This window comes from Belonocnema kinseyi, chromosome 3, assembly GCF_010883055.1.
Source record: "Belonocnema kinseyi isolate 2016_QV_RU_SX_M_011 chromosome 3, B_treatae_v1, whole genome shotgun sequence".
Taxonomy (NCBI): domain Eukaryota; kingdom Metazoa; phylum Arthropoda; class Insecta; order Hymenoptera; family Cynipidae; genus Belonocnema; species Belonocnema kinseyi.
In genome coordinates, this window is record NC_046659.1 from 30,781,375 (window position 1) to 30,798,994 (window position 17,620).

General features: G+C 30.9%; 1 protein-coding gene and 1 pseudogene across 2 annotated transcripts in view; one reads left to right on the plus strand and one right to left on the minus strand.

The window, feature by feature from the left end:
- Window positions 1–6,412, minus strand: part of LOC117169757 — a 33,897-nt pseudogene extending 27,485 nt beyond the window's left edge.
- A 4,554-nt stretch (window positions 6,413–10,966) lies between these two features.
- The window catches only part of LOC117168976, a 44,195-nt gene continuing 37,541 nt past the window's right edge, over window positions 10,967–17,620 (plus strand). Inside the window, exon 1 of one of the 2 annotated variants that reach the window (XM_033354990.1) lies at window positions 10,967–11,100. In XM_033354990.1, the coding sequence (XP_033210881.1) occupies window positions 11,071–11,100 (30 nt within the window). In that variant the 5' untranslated portion in view covers window positions 10,967–11,070. The remainder of the gene's footprint in view (window positions 11,101–17,620) is intronic. The other variant, XR_004466596.1, reaches the window with a different exon arrangement.

The following is a 17,620-nucleotide window of genomic DNA, read 5'->3' on the forward strand; positions in this document are numbered from 1 at the left end:
AATATTAAAATCCCAATCTCCTGAATTTATTTCAAAGCAGTTAGCTGTTAGCAGATAGATATATAAATAGAATCGACGAAGTGCTCCGAGCGGCAATCGTGCGTCTTCGAGTTTTCAAATTCAGAAGAGGAGAAATAGGTTGCGCGCGCAACTCAGTTATTTACATCGTCTCCTACTGTATTCACACGAACATAGCCCTGTCATAGTATTGGACCGCATCTCGTTTCAGATCTGGAATCACTGTGCCAACGCCGCCCGAACTCCATCCAAGATGTCGGAAAGGTCGGGCGGCCTAGGGTGCCGCCTCTCATTGGTTGACGTCTTTTTACTTTCACCTGGCGGGACCATGCTTTGTTGGATCATGCTCGCCTCCAGCAGAGATGAGGTGAGAAATTGCCGATTCCATGTCTTTAATTTCGAACGATTTTCGCAGCACCACCTATTACCTGAGGCTTTTGCGAACTAAAATGAAGCTCCTCCAATTACTTAGGCCAATTTACGAACTGAAATAGATGATAGACGGTTCTACTTGAGCGGCCAAACAGGGCGGCATTTTTCCGGTTTGACAATGTCGGTAGAGAAGATCAGAGTGGGTAATATCCATGGACATAGGAAACACGTGACTAGGTATGTCATCCTAAATTCCTAACTTGGCTGAGCGGGGTTGAATCCACGGGAGAGGGAGAATTCCTTAAGTGGGGAGAGCCGCCATCTTACGACGTGCCATTTCATTATGCGCACGAGCATTTTTGCCCACAAACTGTGCATGAAAATATAAACATGCGGGCGCTGCCATGTTTGTCGCGGGACATCAAAAGGTGGCGGACCTTCCCCCTCATTGCATCAACCCCGCAATGGCATGTCTGCTATCGGCGAGAAAATTCAAGTCCTCTGGCTTTGACGTTAAATAAGTATGTGAACAAAAAATGGTAGGATAATGAAAGAGATATCATTTTAAAGGTGCAAATGTTGTACGTCAATGAGCCGAAAAGTAATGTTCAAAAAAATTATTTGTAGCTTACAGATCTGAAAATACGATGATGTAAATAATTGCTCGTTTTTTGTGAATAAATATGCGACCGCACTATCTTCAGTTCTGACGAAGATAAATGATTTAAATTGGAGGTAGTTAGTTGAACTATCTGTAATAATTTACAATTCAAAGAAAGTGTGTGCTTCTTGTTGTCTTCGTACAAATTGCGATATTTGAAGTCAGTTTGTTATATAGAAAAGCAAGTGCGAGAGCCCAGCGTGGTGCCGTTTTTTCAGGGGATCGTCCTCAGTTTTCCTCAGCCCGACTTACCCAACTTGTGCCTACGAGCCTCACTCTGGCCTGCAAACCCTTTTCCTGTGTTGAGGAAAACCGAGGCTGATCCCCTGAAAAACCGGCACCACGCTGGGCTCTCGCACTTGCTTTCCTATGTAAAAAACTGACTTCAAATATCGCAATTTGTACGAAGACAACAAGAAGCACATACTTCCTTCAATTTTTAAACTATTACAGATAGTCCAACTAACTACCTCCAATTTAAATCACTTCATTATCTTCATTAGAACTGAAGCTAGTGCGCTCGCATATTTATTCACAAAAAACGAACAATTATTTATATTTTGCAAATTTTTCGACGGCAATCTGTTGAGAAATGTTTAATGTGCCATCATCAATTTTTTCAGATTTATCCTATCATTTTTTCTATAGAAAAATATGCTTCAAAGTTCACTGTTTTTAAAAGCTATCAAATTTCCTTACTTTTCATCAGATTTTCAGATCTGTAAGCTACAAATGATTTTTTGGAATATCACTTTTCTGCTCATTGACGTGCAATATTTGCACCTTTAAAATGAGACCTTTTTTATTAACCTACCATTTCTTCTTCACATACTTATTTAATGTCAAAGCCAGAGGACTCGAATTTTCTCGCCGATAGTACCTTGTTTCCTATGTCCATGCCCTAGTGACACCGCATATTCCCTCAATATTTCTACCATATTTCCTGCAATATCCGCAATATTACATGAAATATGGTAGAAATATTGCTAGAGTGTCTCTATGTCTTTTTTCTGAAATATAAAGTTGATAATTTTTCAAGTTTATACCAAAAAGTACGCGTAGATCTAGCTGATACTTTTTGGTAAAAACTTGAAAAATTATCAACTTTATATTTCAGAAAAAGGACATAGAGGCACGCCAGCAATATTTCTACCATATTTCCTGTAATATTGCGGATATTGCAGGAAATAGGGTAGAAATATTGAGGGAATATGCGGTGTTACTAGGGTGGTAATTTGCATGGACATAGGAAACACGGGACTAGGCACGCCATCTTAACTTTTGGAGCGGGGTTGAATCCACGGGAGGAGGGAGATTTCCATGGGTGGGGAGGGCCGCCATCTTACGACGTGCCACTTGATTATGCGCACGAGCGTTTTGGGCCGACAAACTGTGAAAGAAAATTTAAACATGTGGGCGCTGCCATGCTTGTCGGGGCACATCAAAAGATGGCAAACCTCCCCCCTCATTGCATCAGCCCATGGTAATTTCGCATTTATGGCATGGTCTATATTCTAGATCGTAAACTGGCTAGGTGAATTTGGGTTGCTTTAATTAAAAAGTTTACATAAAAGAATCTGAAAGATCTTAAGGGAATTTTTTAAATTATGCACAATTAAACATTTTGAAAAAATTACTGTTTTCTTGGTAATCAAAGATTAATTGAAGAGCCTATTAATGAAAAGTTTAATAATTCTTTGATCACATAAGGATGAAATAAAATAAAAATTAGTGAAAAATAACAAACATTTTTATTGAAAACTAATACTTTTTTGGTGTTTAAAGATTACAATATATTTTTTGAATTCATTGTTTATTGGTAGAAAATTTATCTTCTCGGTTAAAAAATCATCTTTTTCATTAAAAATTTAACCCTTTTTGGAAATTTGTTGATTTTGAATTTAAAATTTAACTATTTTATTTATGCTTCAAAATTGATATTTTTCAGTAACAAATTCATCTATTTGGTTGACAATTTTAAGATTTTCCTATTAAAGTTTGTTGTTTTTTACCAGAAAATTAATTTTCTAGGTTAAAAATTCTTCTTTTTATTGAAAATTAAACTTTTTTTTAAATCCGTTTTTTTTTGTGTTTAAAATTGAACTACTTAATTTGTCTTTTTAATGCTTGAAAATTAATCTTAGTAGAAAATTCATTTTTTGTGTTACAAATGTAAGTTGATTTTAAAGAATATTGCGTAAATTTTGGGAATTTTTTTTTTTAATCACTCAGAATCTTCTAAAATTTCTAAATGTCTGAAACGGAGGCGAATTTTTCTTAACTTTTTAAAAAATATTAAAAAATTAAAAAACTTGTCTTTAAAAATTCCAATTTTTTTCGCGCAAATTATAGAAATGCTTACAAAAATTTTAATATCTTTTTAAATTTAATCAAAAAATTAATATAAAAACAATCCTTTCAAATTTTCGTATAAATCTGAAGAATATTCTTTCATTCTCTTGAAATCTTTCAAAATTTAAAAAAGTTTCTAAGCATGTAATTCAAAATCTTTCAAAACCGATTTTTTAAAATAATTTGCTTAAAGTTTTTTTTTGTGTCGTGAAATTGGACAAATTTATCGAAGTACAGTTCAGTCGAAAGGCTAATTATAACATTTGTGTTACGAAAGGTATGAATGTTGATTTAAAAAACAAATGGAGCATAACGTAAGTTAATTATTTCTTTTACACAAAACCTGGAAGACTTGACAGGGTCCTTGCATTTTTTTAAATGTTGTCGAAAAGGTGGAAAAATCATATAATCTTGCAAATAATGACAAGGTTTTTTAATTGAAAGATTAATTTTAAAGACTATTAATAAAAGTATTATTGATTATTTTAGTAAACCATGGCAATGAATGTTGAAAATTTAAAATCCTTATTGGAAATGTGTGTTTTTTTGTTTGTTTAAAATTCAAGTACTTATTTGTTAAATGAGCTGTTTTTTGGTAGAAAATGAAGCTTGTATCAAAATTCCTTTTTTGTATTGAAAATTCAAATATTTGGTTAAAAATTAAATTTTTATTTAAAATTTTGGATTGAAAACTGAAGCATTTACCAAGAAAATTTTTTGGTTTAAACTGTAACTATTCTATGTTTTTGAATGGTTCAAGATTAATCTTCTTAGTTGAGTATACTTTTTTTATAGAATATTTAACTATTTCTTGAAAATTCATCGTTTTATAATTATTTGATAAATATTAGGACATTTTTTAAACTTCTAAAATATTTTTAATCACTTCAACACTTCTAAATTCTTCAACACCCAAACTTTTCTTACAATTTTTAAGTCCTAAAAAATTTAAAAATTGCCGAAGATATTATGGAGTCTTTCTCAGAATTTTTAGAAATCTTTTAAAATTTTCTCTAACAATGTATTTTTTAAAACAAGAAATTCTTTCAAATTTTTTGTATGAATATGATTTTAGTGAATGTTTTCAATTTGTTATTTACTGAGATGCGGACAAATGTTGAGCGAAATATACATTTTTTTAAATTTCGAAAAAAAAAGCTTTTTAAGAATTTTGAAAGATTTGAAGATGATAAAAAAGTTTTCTTAAGTTTCCTAAAAAAATTTAACATTTTTCTAATTTTTAAAATCCTTTTGAAGAGAATGCTTGAAAAGATTCCAAGATTTTTAAAGAAAATTATCAAAAATTACTTTTGTGAGAATATTCTACAACTTTTTCAAAACATTTTAAAAAACAAAATTTTTAAAGAAAATTTAAAAATATTTTGAAACTTTTTAAAACATTTAAAAAGTGCGTTGACTCAAGAATGCGGCAAACAAAAGTATCAACACTCAGAAATGTCCGAAAAAGGAAATATGATTTATCGCGTGTATGCTTGGACTGGTGTGATTTTTATATGACGGTTGCTGACGGCAGGACCACGCGGTAGTTGTTTAATTTTTTTCTTTACATTTTCATATACAATACTTCCTAAATTTATATAAGTTGATGTGATATTTAATATATTACAGACAATAGAAAATTCTTAAATTAGAAAAGTCCGGAACAATGAAATTCCTGATAGTTTCTAAGGTTATTAAATTAAAAATTTCACGAATATAAACATTGGTAAAATTGTTTAAGTATTAAAAAACTAATTTTAATTTAAGAAAATTTTTAAAAATGGACAATTTTTTTAATTCGTTGTTTTTTGGTAGAAAATAAAGCTTGTATAGAAATTCCTTTCTTTATTGAAAATTCAAATATTTGGTTAAAAATTAATTTTTTCATTTAAAACTTTGGATTGAAAATTGAAGTATTCAACTAGTAAAATTTTTTAGTTCAAACTTTAACTATTCTATTAATTTTTTATTGATTTAAAATTAATCTTCATAGTTGAGAACTCTTTGTTTTATAGAATATTTATTCTTCAACGCCCAATATTTTCTTAAAATTTTTAAGCCTTAAAAAATTAAAAAATTTCCGAAGATATTTTGGGTTTTTTTCCAGCATTTTTAGAAATCTTTTTAAATTTTCTCTATAACAATTTATTTGTGAGATTAAAAAATCATTTTTAATTTTCATATGAACCTGAAGAATATTCATTCATTACCTTTCAAAATTGTCAAAAAGATTTTAAATTTGTTCGAAAACCTGAATGATTGCATTCTGCATGAATATAATTTTAGTGGATGTTTTCAGTTTGTAACTTACTGTGAGACCGACAAACGTTGAGCGAAATATAGATTTTTTAATATTTCAAAAGCAAAAGCTTGTTAAGAATTTTGAAAGATTTGAAGAGGATAAAAAAGTTTTCTCAAGTTTCATTAGAAAATTTACAATTTTTTTATTTTTAAAGTAAATTTAAAGAGAATATTTAAAAATATTTCAAGATTTTTAAAGAAGATTATCAAATTTATCAACAAATAGTTTTGATCGAATATTCTGCAACTTTTTAAAACATTTAAAAAATTGTAAAAAAAATTCTGGAAAATTTTAAGGTAATTTTTATAATTTTGGACAATTAAAAAAATAGGAAAAATTAGAATTTATTAAAAACATAATTTTTAAACTTTCACAGATAATTTTAATATTGAAAAGACTTTTAAGAGATGAAACAAAATGTAGATTTTTGAATATTTTGAAATAAAATGTTACATTCTTTTTCAGAATTTGTAAAGGTTTTAAGAAATAAAAAATGTTTGGGTTAAGATTCCGGGGAAAGTTTAATTTTTTTTTAATTTTGAAAAAATAATTTTTAAAGAAAATTTAAAAATATTTTGCAAGTCTTTAAAACATATAAAAAATGCGTCGACTCAAGAATCCGGTAAAACAAAAGTATCAACACTTAAAAATTTTCGAAAAAATAAATACTACATACCACCCAGTTCATGGTCATGGGACGTGGCCATATGTGTTATTTATCGCGTATATTCCGGGAGCTGGTGTCATTTTTAGATGACGGTTGCTGACAGTAGGACCATGCCGTGGTTGTTTAATCTTTTTTTTTATACGTACAACATTTCCTAAATTCTTATAATTCAATATAATATTTTATATATTTCAGACAATTTAAAATGATTAAATTAGAAAAAAATGCAGAAAATTTTTACTTCTTTTTTTCATTTTGCAGGATACACAAAATATTAGGAAAAATTAGAGTCAGCTTAAAAGATATTTAGGACTTTTAGAAGATTTGAAGAAATAATTTTTCGAAAAAATATTCATGTCTTTAAATATTGTTAATCTCTTCAAAAATTCTAAAATTCCGAAATAATTTTTATAATAAAAAATTACATCTTTACAATGTCCTTTAAAACTTAGAGATTTTTCGAAACTTTTAGAGGAATCTTAACAAAAAAATGTCATCCTTTCAAAAGTCTTAAATAGCTTATAACATTTGTTTCGAAATACTCAACATTTTATAAAATTATTCAAAATTGTTTTCAAAATGTATAGAAAATTTTAAATTGTATAAAAAATTTCAAATTTTAAATTACTTTAAGACCTTTATAAAACTTCTACACCTTCGAAATATCTTTTCAAATCATTCAGTTTTCCTAAAAAAATATTTCAATTGTCCTAAAATCTTCTAGATTTTGTTTCGTGTGTTTTAAAATCAAAACTCAATCACTTAAAAAATTAAGATATTCTAAGTTTTTTGCCCATTATATATTTCATTTTTTTTTACCTCTTTCAACGTTTGAAAAAGTTTACAAATTGTATACTGCGATAGCAAAATTTTAAGAACAGAGTTATTTCCTATAATATTAGAAAACCCATTTGTAATTAAAATTGTCTTTTTAATCAATAATGTTTACAAACAGTTGGCAAACATTTGATCATGAAATAAAATTACTTAATTGAAAATGTTCATTTACAAAATTTATGTTGCGGTAAACTCGTAATATGTATGAATAGACTTAGTTACAGACGGTTAACTTAAACAGTCTTTATTTTAAGTGCCTAGCAAAATTCTTAGAAATTGAAAAAAGCAACTGCAAGAATAAAAAACGAAATTACATATCTTATTTTTTTCATATCTAACTTTGTCTATTTTTTTGTCTATTATTTTTTGTCTATTAAATCATTAATATTCAGTGACAAGCTGGGCCTATTCCCCTTGTTAATAACAGTTAATATGCATACAAATATTAAATTGTATGCATATTTTTAAACAAATCTCATATTAAATTAACGTAAACAATTAAAAATTCCTTGGTACATTTTTAAATACTCTCAAATATTGCAATTCCTTCAAAATATTTTGAAACACCTTAAACTTTCTAAAGAGTTTTTAAAGTTCTTTTAAATTTTTTTTAATAACAATTCTAAAAAATTTTAATTCTTTAAAATTTCTTAAAATAATAAAGATGAGTTGAAAATTCCTTGAAATCTTTTAAAACATCCTGCAATCCTTTAAAATCTCATATTAAATTAATGGAATCAATTGAAAATTCCTTGGAATTTTTTTACATTTCTCAAATTTGTCAAATCCTTTAAAATCTTTTAAAATACCTAGTACTTTTTTTTAAAGATTTCTGAAGTGCTTTTGAATTTTTAAAAATAACCCTTCTAAAAATTTGTTTAATCTTTGAAATTCCTTTAGATTATAGAAACAAATTGAAAACTCCTTGACATCTTTTAAAACATCCTCAAATATTTAAAATCTCTGGAAATTTTGTAAAGCTTCAGATTGAAATTTAAAAAAAGAGAAAAGTTCCAAAACGATAAATATTTAAATGTTTGTAGATTAGAGTTTTGACAATGGGATCAATAAAAATTAAAAGCTTTCGCAATCTAGTTTTCAAACATTTTCAACTATTCAATAAGAATAATTTTCAACTCGATGGGACTTAAGTCTTTAAATTTTGAATTGTAAACTTGAAAGTTTATTTATAAAAAATTAATAATCATGAATTAATTGAAAGCGTTCAAAATTTAAGCTTACGTTTTTCAATTGGGTAATCTCTAAATGAAATTATTTCAGACTGAAATTTAGAAAACAGAAAAATATCAAAACGTTAAAAATTTTAATATTTAACGTTTTGAAAATTTTCTTTTTTCTAAATTTCAATCCGAATCTTTTAAAAATTTCAAGAGATTTCAAAAGATTTTTAAGGATTTTAAGTATTTGAGGATGTTTTAAAAGATGTCAAGGAATTTTTAATTTATTTTTATAATTTAAAGGAATTTCCAATGATTAAACCATTTTAGCAGAGTTATTTAAAGAAATTTCAAAGTATGTTAGATATGTTTAAAGGGTGTGAAGGTGTTTCAAAAGATTTTGAAGGTTTCGAAATACTTGAGAGTATTTTAAAAGGTTCCAAGGAATTTTCAATTGATTACAGTAATTTAATATGAGATTTTAAAGGATTTGATATATCTCAGGATATTTTAATAGATTCCAAGGAATTTTCCATTGATTTCAATATTTTAGTATGAGATTTTAAAGGCTTTGAAATATTTTAGGATATTTTTTAAATTGCAAGGAATTTTCAAGAGGTTTGCAAAATTTCAAGAGATTTTTAATATTTTAACATGTTTTAAAACATTCCAAATATTTTCAATTAATTTAAATAATTTAAAGCAATGTCTCAGAATTTTAATTATTTTCAAGCTTTCAGGTTGAAAGTGGAAATTCTTTTTTTTCGAAAAATTGACTATGATTAAACATTAATTGTTGTATAGAAAATTAGACTTGGTCGAAAATAAGTTTTTTTTTGTGCAAAGTTCATGTATTTTATTAAAAATGCCATTTTTTATTATACAATTCAGCCTTTTGGATAAAAATTTTAATTAACGAAGTTCGTTCTTCTGTTTTTGATTTTTTTTTAATGTCTTAAAATTAAAAAATGATTTAATAAGTAAAATTATCTTGTAACGAGACACTTAAGGGAATGCCCAACAAAATTTTACGCCAAAATATTAAAAAGCTTCTACGCAATAAAGAATTACGGCTGGGGTCTTCACCGACCCGATGAGGACCTCAACGCTATAGACCAAGATTCCGAAAAAATAACGAAGATATTCGTTATTTTCGATCTCTGGTTTTTAACGGATCTTTACGTTTGGGCACTCACAGAATCCAAAAATCATAAAATTTTATCGGTGCATGTCAGTCTGTCTGTACGTATGTCTGTATTCATGGTTACCTGAATGTTGTAGCCACGCTATCTTTTGAAGGATTTGTCCAATCAAGTCAGCCTTTGATACACTTCTTAAGGTTCCCAAAATGAGGTCTAAGTTCGTTAAACAGATATTTCAAACAAAGATAAAAAATTTAGAGCATTTTGAAAACTTGAAAAAAAAAAATTTTGCAAATTAAAAATTTTTTGTCAACGTTTCTTATAGATGGGTAGAATACTTACAAATTATCCAGATAAATTTTTCAATTTCGATGAAAATTAGAAAAGTTATATACTTTAGAAAATTTTAATATATATATATATATATATAAATAAAAGATAGTAATAATATCCATATGATACACCCCTGAAAAACATAACCTCAAAATCGACTCGTGCATGAAATTAAAAATGACGCGAAACATCAAAATCGCCAATTTCTTTAATTTCTTCCTAATGGGGATCGAGATATAAATAGAAGACAACCGAAGTTTTCCAAAACTTTCAGATCGGCAACAAAGATATCTTTGTGGTAACCATGGACTAGAGATAAGGCATGGACATAGGAAACACGGGACTAGGCAAGTAATCATAACTTGTTGAGCGGGGTTGAATCCACGGGAGGGGGAAGATTTCCATGAGTGGGGAGAGCCGCCATCTTACGATGTGCCCCTTAATTATGCGCACGAGCATTTTTGCCGACAAACTGCGCATGAAAATATAAACATGTGGGTGCTGCCGTATTTGTCGCGGGACATCAAAAGGTGGCGGACCTCCCCCTCATTGCATAACCCCTGCAATAACATGCCTAGTCCCTTGTTTTCTATGTCCATGGTTTATTATTATTGCATGGTTACCACCATGGACATAGAAAACAAGGTACTAGGTATGCCATTGCGCGGGTGATGTAACGAGAGGGGAGGTCCGCCACCTTTTGATGTCCCGCGACAAACATGGCAGCGCCCACATGTTTATATTTTCATGCACAGTCTGTCGGCAAAAATGCTCGTGAGCATAATCAAGTGGCAAATCATAAGATTACGGCTCTCCCCACTCATGGAATCTCATGAGTGGGAAGTAATTAATAAAAATTCATTAATAAAAAAATTGATGTATTTAGTAAAATAACCATAACACAGTATGCACTTAATAAATTTTTATTTTGATCAAAATTCATTGATATCGGTCAAATAAACATTTATATAATTTAAAATGACATTCTTCATAATAAACAATAAAAATGTTATTTTTTTAGATTTCAAATCGCGTGCGAACAGCGACGAATCAGAGACCGAGCGCGACGCATGCGTAGAAGAGTTCGGGAATTCGTTACGAGCACTGCTCACCACCAGAGTTTCTGGACTTGTTCATACGACGGTAACACGGACGAACCTTGATTTCGCAGAAACTGATATGAAAATTCAAGAAAAAAAATCTCTATAATGGCCGACACAAGCAGCATTATGACGAAGGTATTTTAAACTAATCAATTTAAGTTCCTATATGACGGACATTTTCGAGCTTATCATTAGCTTTACGAAGGAATATTCCTCTTACTTCCTCTTTAGTTCACTCAACACTGACACTTCTGTATGCATTAATAAGTCTCCGAGGTAATTTTTGTTCAAAAATTAAAAAATATCTCCACTACGCGGGCACATGCTCATTGCGCGCGGCGCTTCGCGCTCGTTTCGGTATGTTTTTCCCTCACACCACAAGGTGAGACAGTCTCATTTACCACAAGGTGGGGTGTCTCCACACCCCATTCCTTTTGAAACATTACGAATTATTTATGCTATAATATTGTTTCTAAAGTGTTTCACAAAATTGTACAATTATTCAAAGGACTTTTTCAATCATTTTCTGCTAAATTATAACGAGAAAATTCTATTTCCTAGATCTTTTTTCAGTCATAGTAAAGACAAAGGCTATTTACGCAGTCCGTAACACATAATATATTTCATAAAGGATAATAAATGATTAAGTAACTTCTTGCAGTAACGTTGATAATATATTGACCAAAAAAATGCAGTTTCATAAACATCAGCATAAACACAGCACACAAAGATACTTGAAAACATGAAAAAGATACGTATCACATATTCCAAAGAGCACAGTAAAAATTCAAATTATCGCTTCTCTAAACATCTGTAGCATGGCTTAGTGACCCTTATTCATTTCCACGTGCAGAGGACAACCGAAGAAGAGGCTATTGAGATCCCTACCCCCCTGAGACGCTCTAGGCCTAGCTCATGCGCGAAAATAGGGCCTTGGGGTGTCTAAACACCCCACCTTGTGATGTGAGGGTTAATGCGTACACTTGTAACATAATTTTTTTCGATTTGACTTTAAAGAAGGTTCTCAAAGGACCCTAGGCTTTGGCGATTAGATTCTCATTACGAAACTCGCGCATCGCGCTCGATAATTCGGGTCCGCTTGAAAAACTTTATGAAGATAATTTGTAAATCTTGATAAAATCTACTAAAAATAACGTTTTAAACTTATGGATCTCTTAAAAATCAAAGTTGCATGTTTTTGAAAATGATCCAACTTTTGGAACTTTTGTCTAATTAAAAAATTTCATGATAATAGCTTCGAAAAACATATATTTCTAAAACTCATAAAAAATTTTTATTTAAATTTTGAAAAAGCTCAAACTTTTTCAATTTTTGTATAATCAAAAATTTAACTGACATATTTTCTAAATATATTTGATATCTAGTGATAAATTTAAATGAAATTTTCTAATATTTTAGAAAAATATTTATTTTTTATTTTTCTGAACATTTTCAAAAATTTTAAAAGTATATATAGCTTTTCTAAATTTCATCGAAATTGAAAAATTTATTTGGATAATTTGCAAGTCTTCTACACATCTATAAGAAACTTTGACAACAAATTCTAATTTGCAAAATTTTTTTTTCAAGTCTTGAAAATGCTCTAAATTTTTTTATCTTTGTTTGAAATATCTGTTTAACGAACTTAGACCTCATTTTGGGAACCTTAAGAAGTGTATCAAAGGCTGCCTTGATTGGACAAATCCTTCAAAAGTTAGCGTGGCTACAACATTCCGGTAGCCATGAATACAGACACCGATAAAATGTTATGATTTTTGGATTCTGTGAGTGCCCAAACGTAAAGATCCGTTAAAAACCAGAAATCGAAAATTTGGACTATTACATTACACTCTCATGAATAAGAATGTAAAAAGTCCCCCGATAACGAATATCTTCGTTATTTTTTCGGAATCTTGGTCAGTTCTTGTTTAACCTTTAAGGGCATGTGACACAGCTAAATACCTATATTACCGATCACAGTTTTTCAGTTCACTGAATGTTCTTTTGAACTTAAGAACTTTTTTTGTGAATAAAATACCGAGCTGAAACTTTGGGAAATGTATTAGAGTACAATAAAGTACGTTCAGGTACTGCATTTTGGTAGGAACTTCACTGAAAATTATTTCATCTTTTTTCTGAACCTCAACATTTTTTGAAAGTTCCAATTTTTTTTATACATAAAATATCGGTCTCAAACTTTGAGAAATGCAAGAACCGAAAGAAAACTACGTTAAAGTACAAAGTTTAATAATAAAAGATGTAAAAAAAATATTTCAACAATCAATGCCAACGGCATCAGCCGGTAACGTTGTACACGAAAATACGAACTCTCGAGAGCCTCGTCTAGTGGCCGCCAGGTTTCGTATTTTCGTGTACAACGTTACCGGCTGATACCGTTGGAATTGATTTTTGAAATATTTTTTTTACATCTTTTATTATTAAACTTTGTACTTTAACGTACTTTTCTTTCGGCTCTTGCATTTCTTAAATTTTGAGACCGATATTTTATGTATAAAAAAAGTTGGAACGTTCAAAAAATGTTGAGGTTCAGAAAAAAGATGAAATAATTTTCAGTGAAGTTCCTACCAAAATGCAGTACCTAAACGTACTTTATTGCACTCTAATACATTTCCCAAAGTTTCAGCTCGATATTTTATTTACAAAAAAAGTTCTTAGGTTCAAAAAAACATTCAGTGAACTGAAAAACTGTCGTCGGTAATATAGGTATTTAGCTGTGTCACATGCCCTTAAAGGTCCCCTTACTTTGGTATAACGTTGAAGTCCTCATGGGGTCGTTGAAGACCCCAGCCGAAATTTTTTATTGCGTAGAAGCTTTTTAATATTTTGGCGTGAAATTATGTTGGGCATTCCCTTGAGTGTCTTCTCATAAGATAATTTTACTTATTAAATGATTTTTTAAATTTAAGACATTGAAAAAAAAATTAAAACCTGAAGAACGAACATCGTAAATTTCAATCCAAAGTGTCAGGGCACTAACGACCCCATGGGGACCTTTAAGGGTTAAACAGCTTTTTAAACAATATCATTGTTAATTAAGACAAAACTTTACAAGATCATTTTTAGCATCTCTAAGCGAAAAAATAAATAATTTTTTTCCTTAGAATGTATTGCTCAGAAAAATTTTAAACTTTTAATCTGTCTATATCGAGGAAGCACTGAAGGAAATATGCAACTATATTAGTTTAATAATAACTTGGACTAATACGCTTCGCATAAATTAGAAGTCTGTAGGTGAAAGGTCGAACTGAATCTCTATTTAATTTGTAATTTTATCGGTTTGAGTATAGAACCGACGCTATCGCAATACCGAACTACATCGATTAAGTAAATATTGACATGGGGCAGTTCTTCATGTAGAACTCGCAACATTTAAAAGTGAAATATCAATTGTTCTAAAGCATCGAAACGTACACTGTTCAACTTTTGTATCGGGTACGTAACGAAATTTGCATTACAGCGCTTCGGGAAGATAGAACTTTTAAGATTCTAAATACTAGACGCGCTTCGTTTAAACAACGATCAGCTGTGATTCTAATCATGCGAAAATGGAGCAGTTCTGCGTATGAAATGCTCACATTGACGTACCAAACGGAGCTAATTCGGGCAAAGCGAAACCCGACCCGTTCAATGTTTTCATACGCGAAATCTCGGCGTCTAAACAGAAGTGCGTCGATATAGATATACTCGCTACGCTTCGCTCCGTTCGAATCTGCTGGTTCGAAGGACGACGAACAGCGAGAATCGGACGAATCTGTAACGTAGAATCTTCGCGTGAGCAGTGCGCAGAGTTAAGGCGCCCGACAATATGTGTTGGGAAAAATTTAGCAATAATTATTTAAATATCAAATCTCGCGTGCTCTTAAATTTAAACGGTGCACCTAGATAAAGTAATAAACATCGTTCATACAATAAAGTGCGAAAGTTAAGGATGATGAAGGTCAAAGTTACGATAATGGTGTATTGAGATAGTTGCAGATATAGAACACTATCGGATCAATCAAGGTACGCCAGCTAATTAAATGAAGTCAGATTTATATTGTTCGCAATTCAAAATGCAAGCTGATTGTTATTCTAACTTCTATGTCCTGCAACTACGCAACTTATCGCGTACCAGTATCAGTACGTGATCAGTTGCAAACATAGTTTACAATAATTATATACTTTCGGCATAAACAAAATTGATTGGTTTTACTTTTTAATTGTTATATTGTTATAAAATTCGCTTTGTGATAAGATATACAAATACGTGCATCTACATTTTTGAAAGTAAAACTCATTCATTTTTAAAAATAACAATTTTGAGCTTGCACATTTGATCCGCTGGAGTCATTTTTATAGCAAAATGTTACTACATGGCAAATCTCCATTTAATTGTTTTGACTCGCCGTAAAAACGTGTTATAAACGTTCCTTAAACTAAAATTATTATCACAAAAAAATCAATTTCATTAATTTTTACTGAATTTTGTTTTCTAATCGACTTTTTGTAAACATTATTTTGTTTTGTAACATTATTAGTTACAAATGGTGAGGCGACGACCGGGGTGCGCCTGATCGTGCACCAGGTCCTTTCAAACGTCATCTACGAGAACTTTTTCAAAATTTAAATTTTGTCAATATCCAAAACAATTAAAAACTCTGAGTCGACGACCCGGGTTCGCCGGATTGCGGACCAGGTCATTTAGAAGGTTATCTACCAGAACTTTTTTGAAATTTAAATTTTGTTCATAACCAAAACAACTACAAATGGTGAGTTTACGACCCGGGTACGCAGGATCGTGCACCAGGTAGTTTAACATGTATTCTACAAGAATTTCTTCAAAATTCAAATTTTGCTAACACCCAAAATAACCACCAATGGTGAGGCAACGACCATTTGTAATTGCTTCGGTCAGTGACAAAATGTGACTCAAAGAGTTCGCTTAGATGACATATAAAATGGACTGTTGTACGATCCGGCGCACCCGGGTCGTCGCCTCATTATTGGGAAGTATTTTATGCATTGGAAAAATTTGAATTTTGACAAAGTTCTTGTAGAATTCGTATTAAACTACCTGGTGCACTTTCCTGCGCACCCGAGTCTTCGACTCACCATTTGTATATGTTTTGGTTATTGACAAAATTTAAATTTCAAAAAAGTTCTCGTAGATGACCTTCAAAATGAACTGGTTCACGATCTGGCGCACCCGGGTCGTCGCCTCAGCATTGGTAGCTATTTTTTGTTGTTGGAAAAGTTGGAATTTTGAAGAAGTTCTTGTAGAATACATGTTAAACTATTTGGTGCATGACCCTGCATACGCAAGTCGTCGACTTACCCTTTATAATTGCTTCGGTTAGTGACAAAATGTAAATTTCAGAGTTCTCGTAGATGACGTTCAAAAGGAACTGGTGCACGATCCGGCGCACCCGGGTCCTCGATTTAGCATTTGTAGTTGCGTTGGCTATGGATAAAATGTAAATTTCAAAAAAGTTCTCGTAAATTACGTTTTAAATGACCCGGGGCAAGATCCGGCGCACCTGGGTCATTGCCTCACTATTGTTAGTCATTTCGGGTGTTGGCAGAAATTGAATTTTGAAAAAGTTCTTGTATAATACGTGTTAAACTACCTGGTGCACGATCCTGCGCACCCGGGTCGTCGTCTCGCTATTTGTAATTGTTTTGGTTATAGACAAAATTTAAATTTCAAAAAAGTTCTTGTAGATGACCTTCTAAATTACCTGGTGCACAATCCTGCGCACCCGGGTCGTCATCTCACCATTTGCAGTTGTTTTGGTTACGGAACAAATTTAAATTTGAAAAAAGTTATCGTAGATGACGTTTGAAAGGACCTGGTGCACGATGAGGCTCGCCCGGGTAGTCGACTTATCATTTGTAATTGTTTTGGTTATTGACCAAACTTAAATTTTAAAAAATTTCTCGTAGATGACGTTCGAAAGGATCTGGTGCACGATCAGGCGCACGCGGATCGTCGACTCGCCATCGAGAGTTATTTTGGGTGTTTGAAAAATTTGAAAAATTTCTTGTAGGATACGTATTAAATTACCTTGTGCATGATCCTGGGCATTCGGGTCGTCAAATCACCATTTGTAACTAATAATGTTACAAAACAAAACAAAAAATGTTTACAACAATTCGATTTTTTTCAAAAAAAACTTCATAAAATTAATGAAATTGATTTTTTTGGTGATAATAATTTAGGTATAAGGAACGTTTATAACACGTTTTTACGATGAGTCGATACAATTACATGGAGATTTGCCATGTAGTAACATTTTTCTATAGAAATGACTTCAGCAGATCAAATATGCAAGCTCAGAATTGTTATTTTTAAAAATTATTGAATTTTACTTTCGAAAATTTGGACGCACGTATTTGTATATTATTATAATCTATGTTTAGTCCGGGCATTACGTTGAAATAATGAGTGAAATTCCAGAAAAAATCCGACTTGCAATGTTTTTAATGAGAAAGTTTCGTTAAGGGGTCCTTTTTGATATATCAAAAATGCTAGAACAGTTCAATTGTGGGTCCTGATGCAATAAGGGCACATAAAATTTTTTCGTGCGAAAACGAAGTCCACTGGAGGCTTTAGAAAAAATTTTCGAATTTTAATTTTCAAAAGATATATATGGAT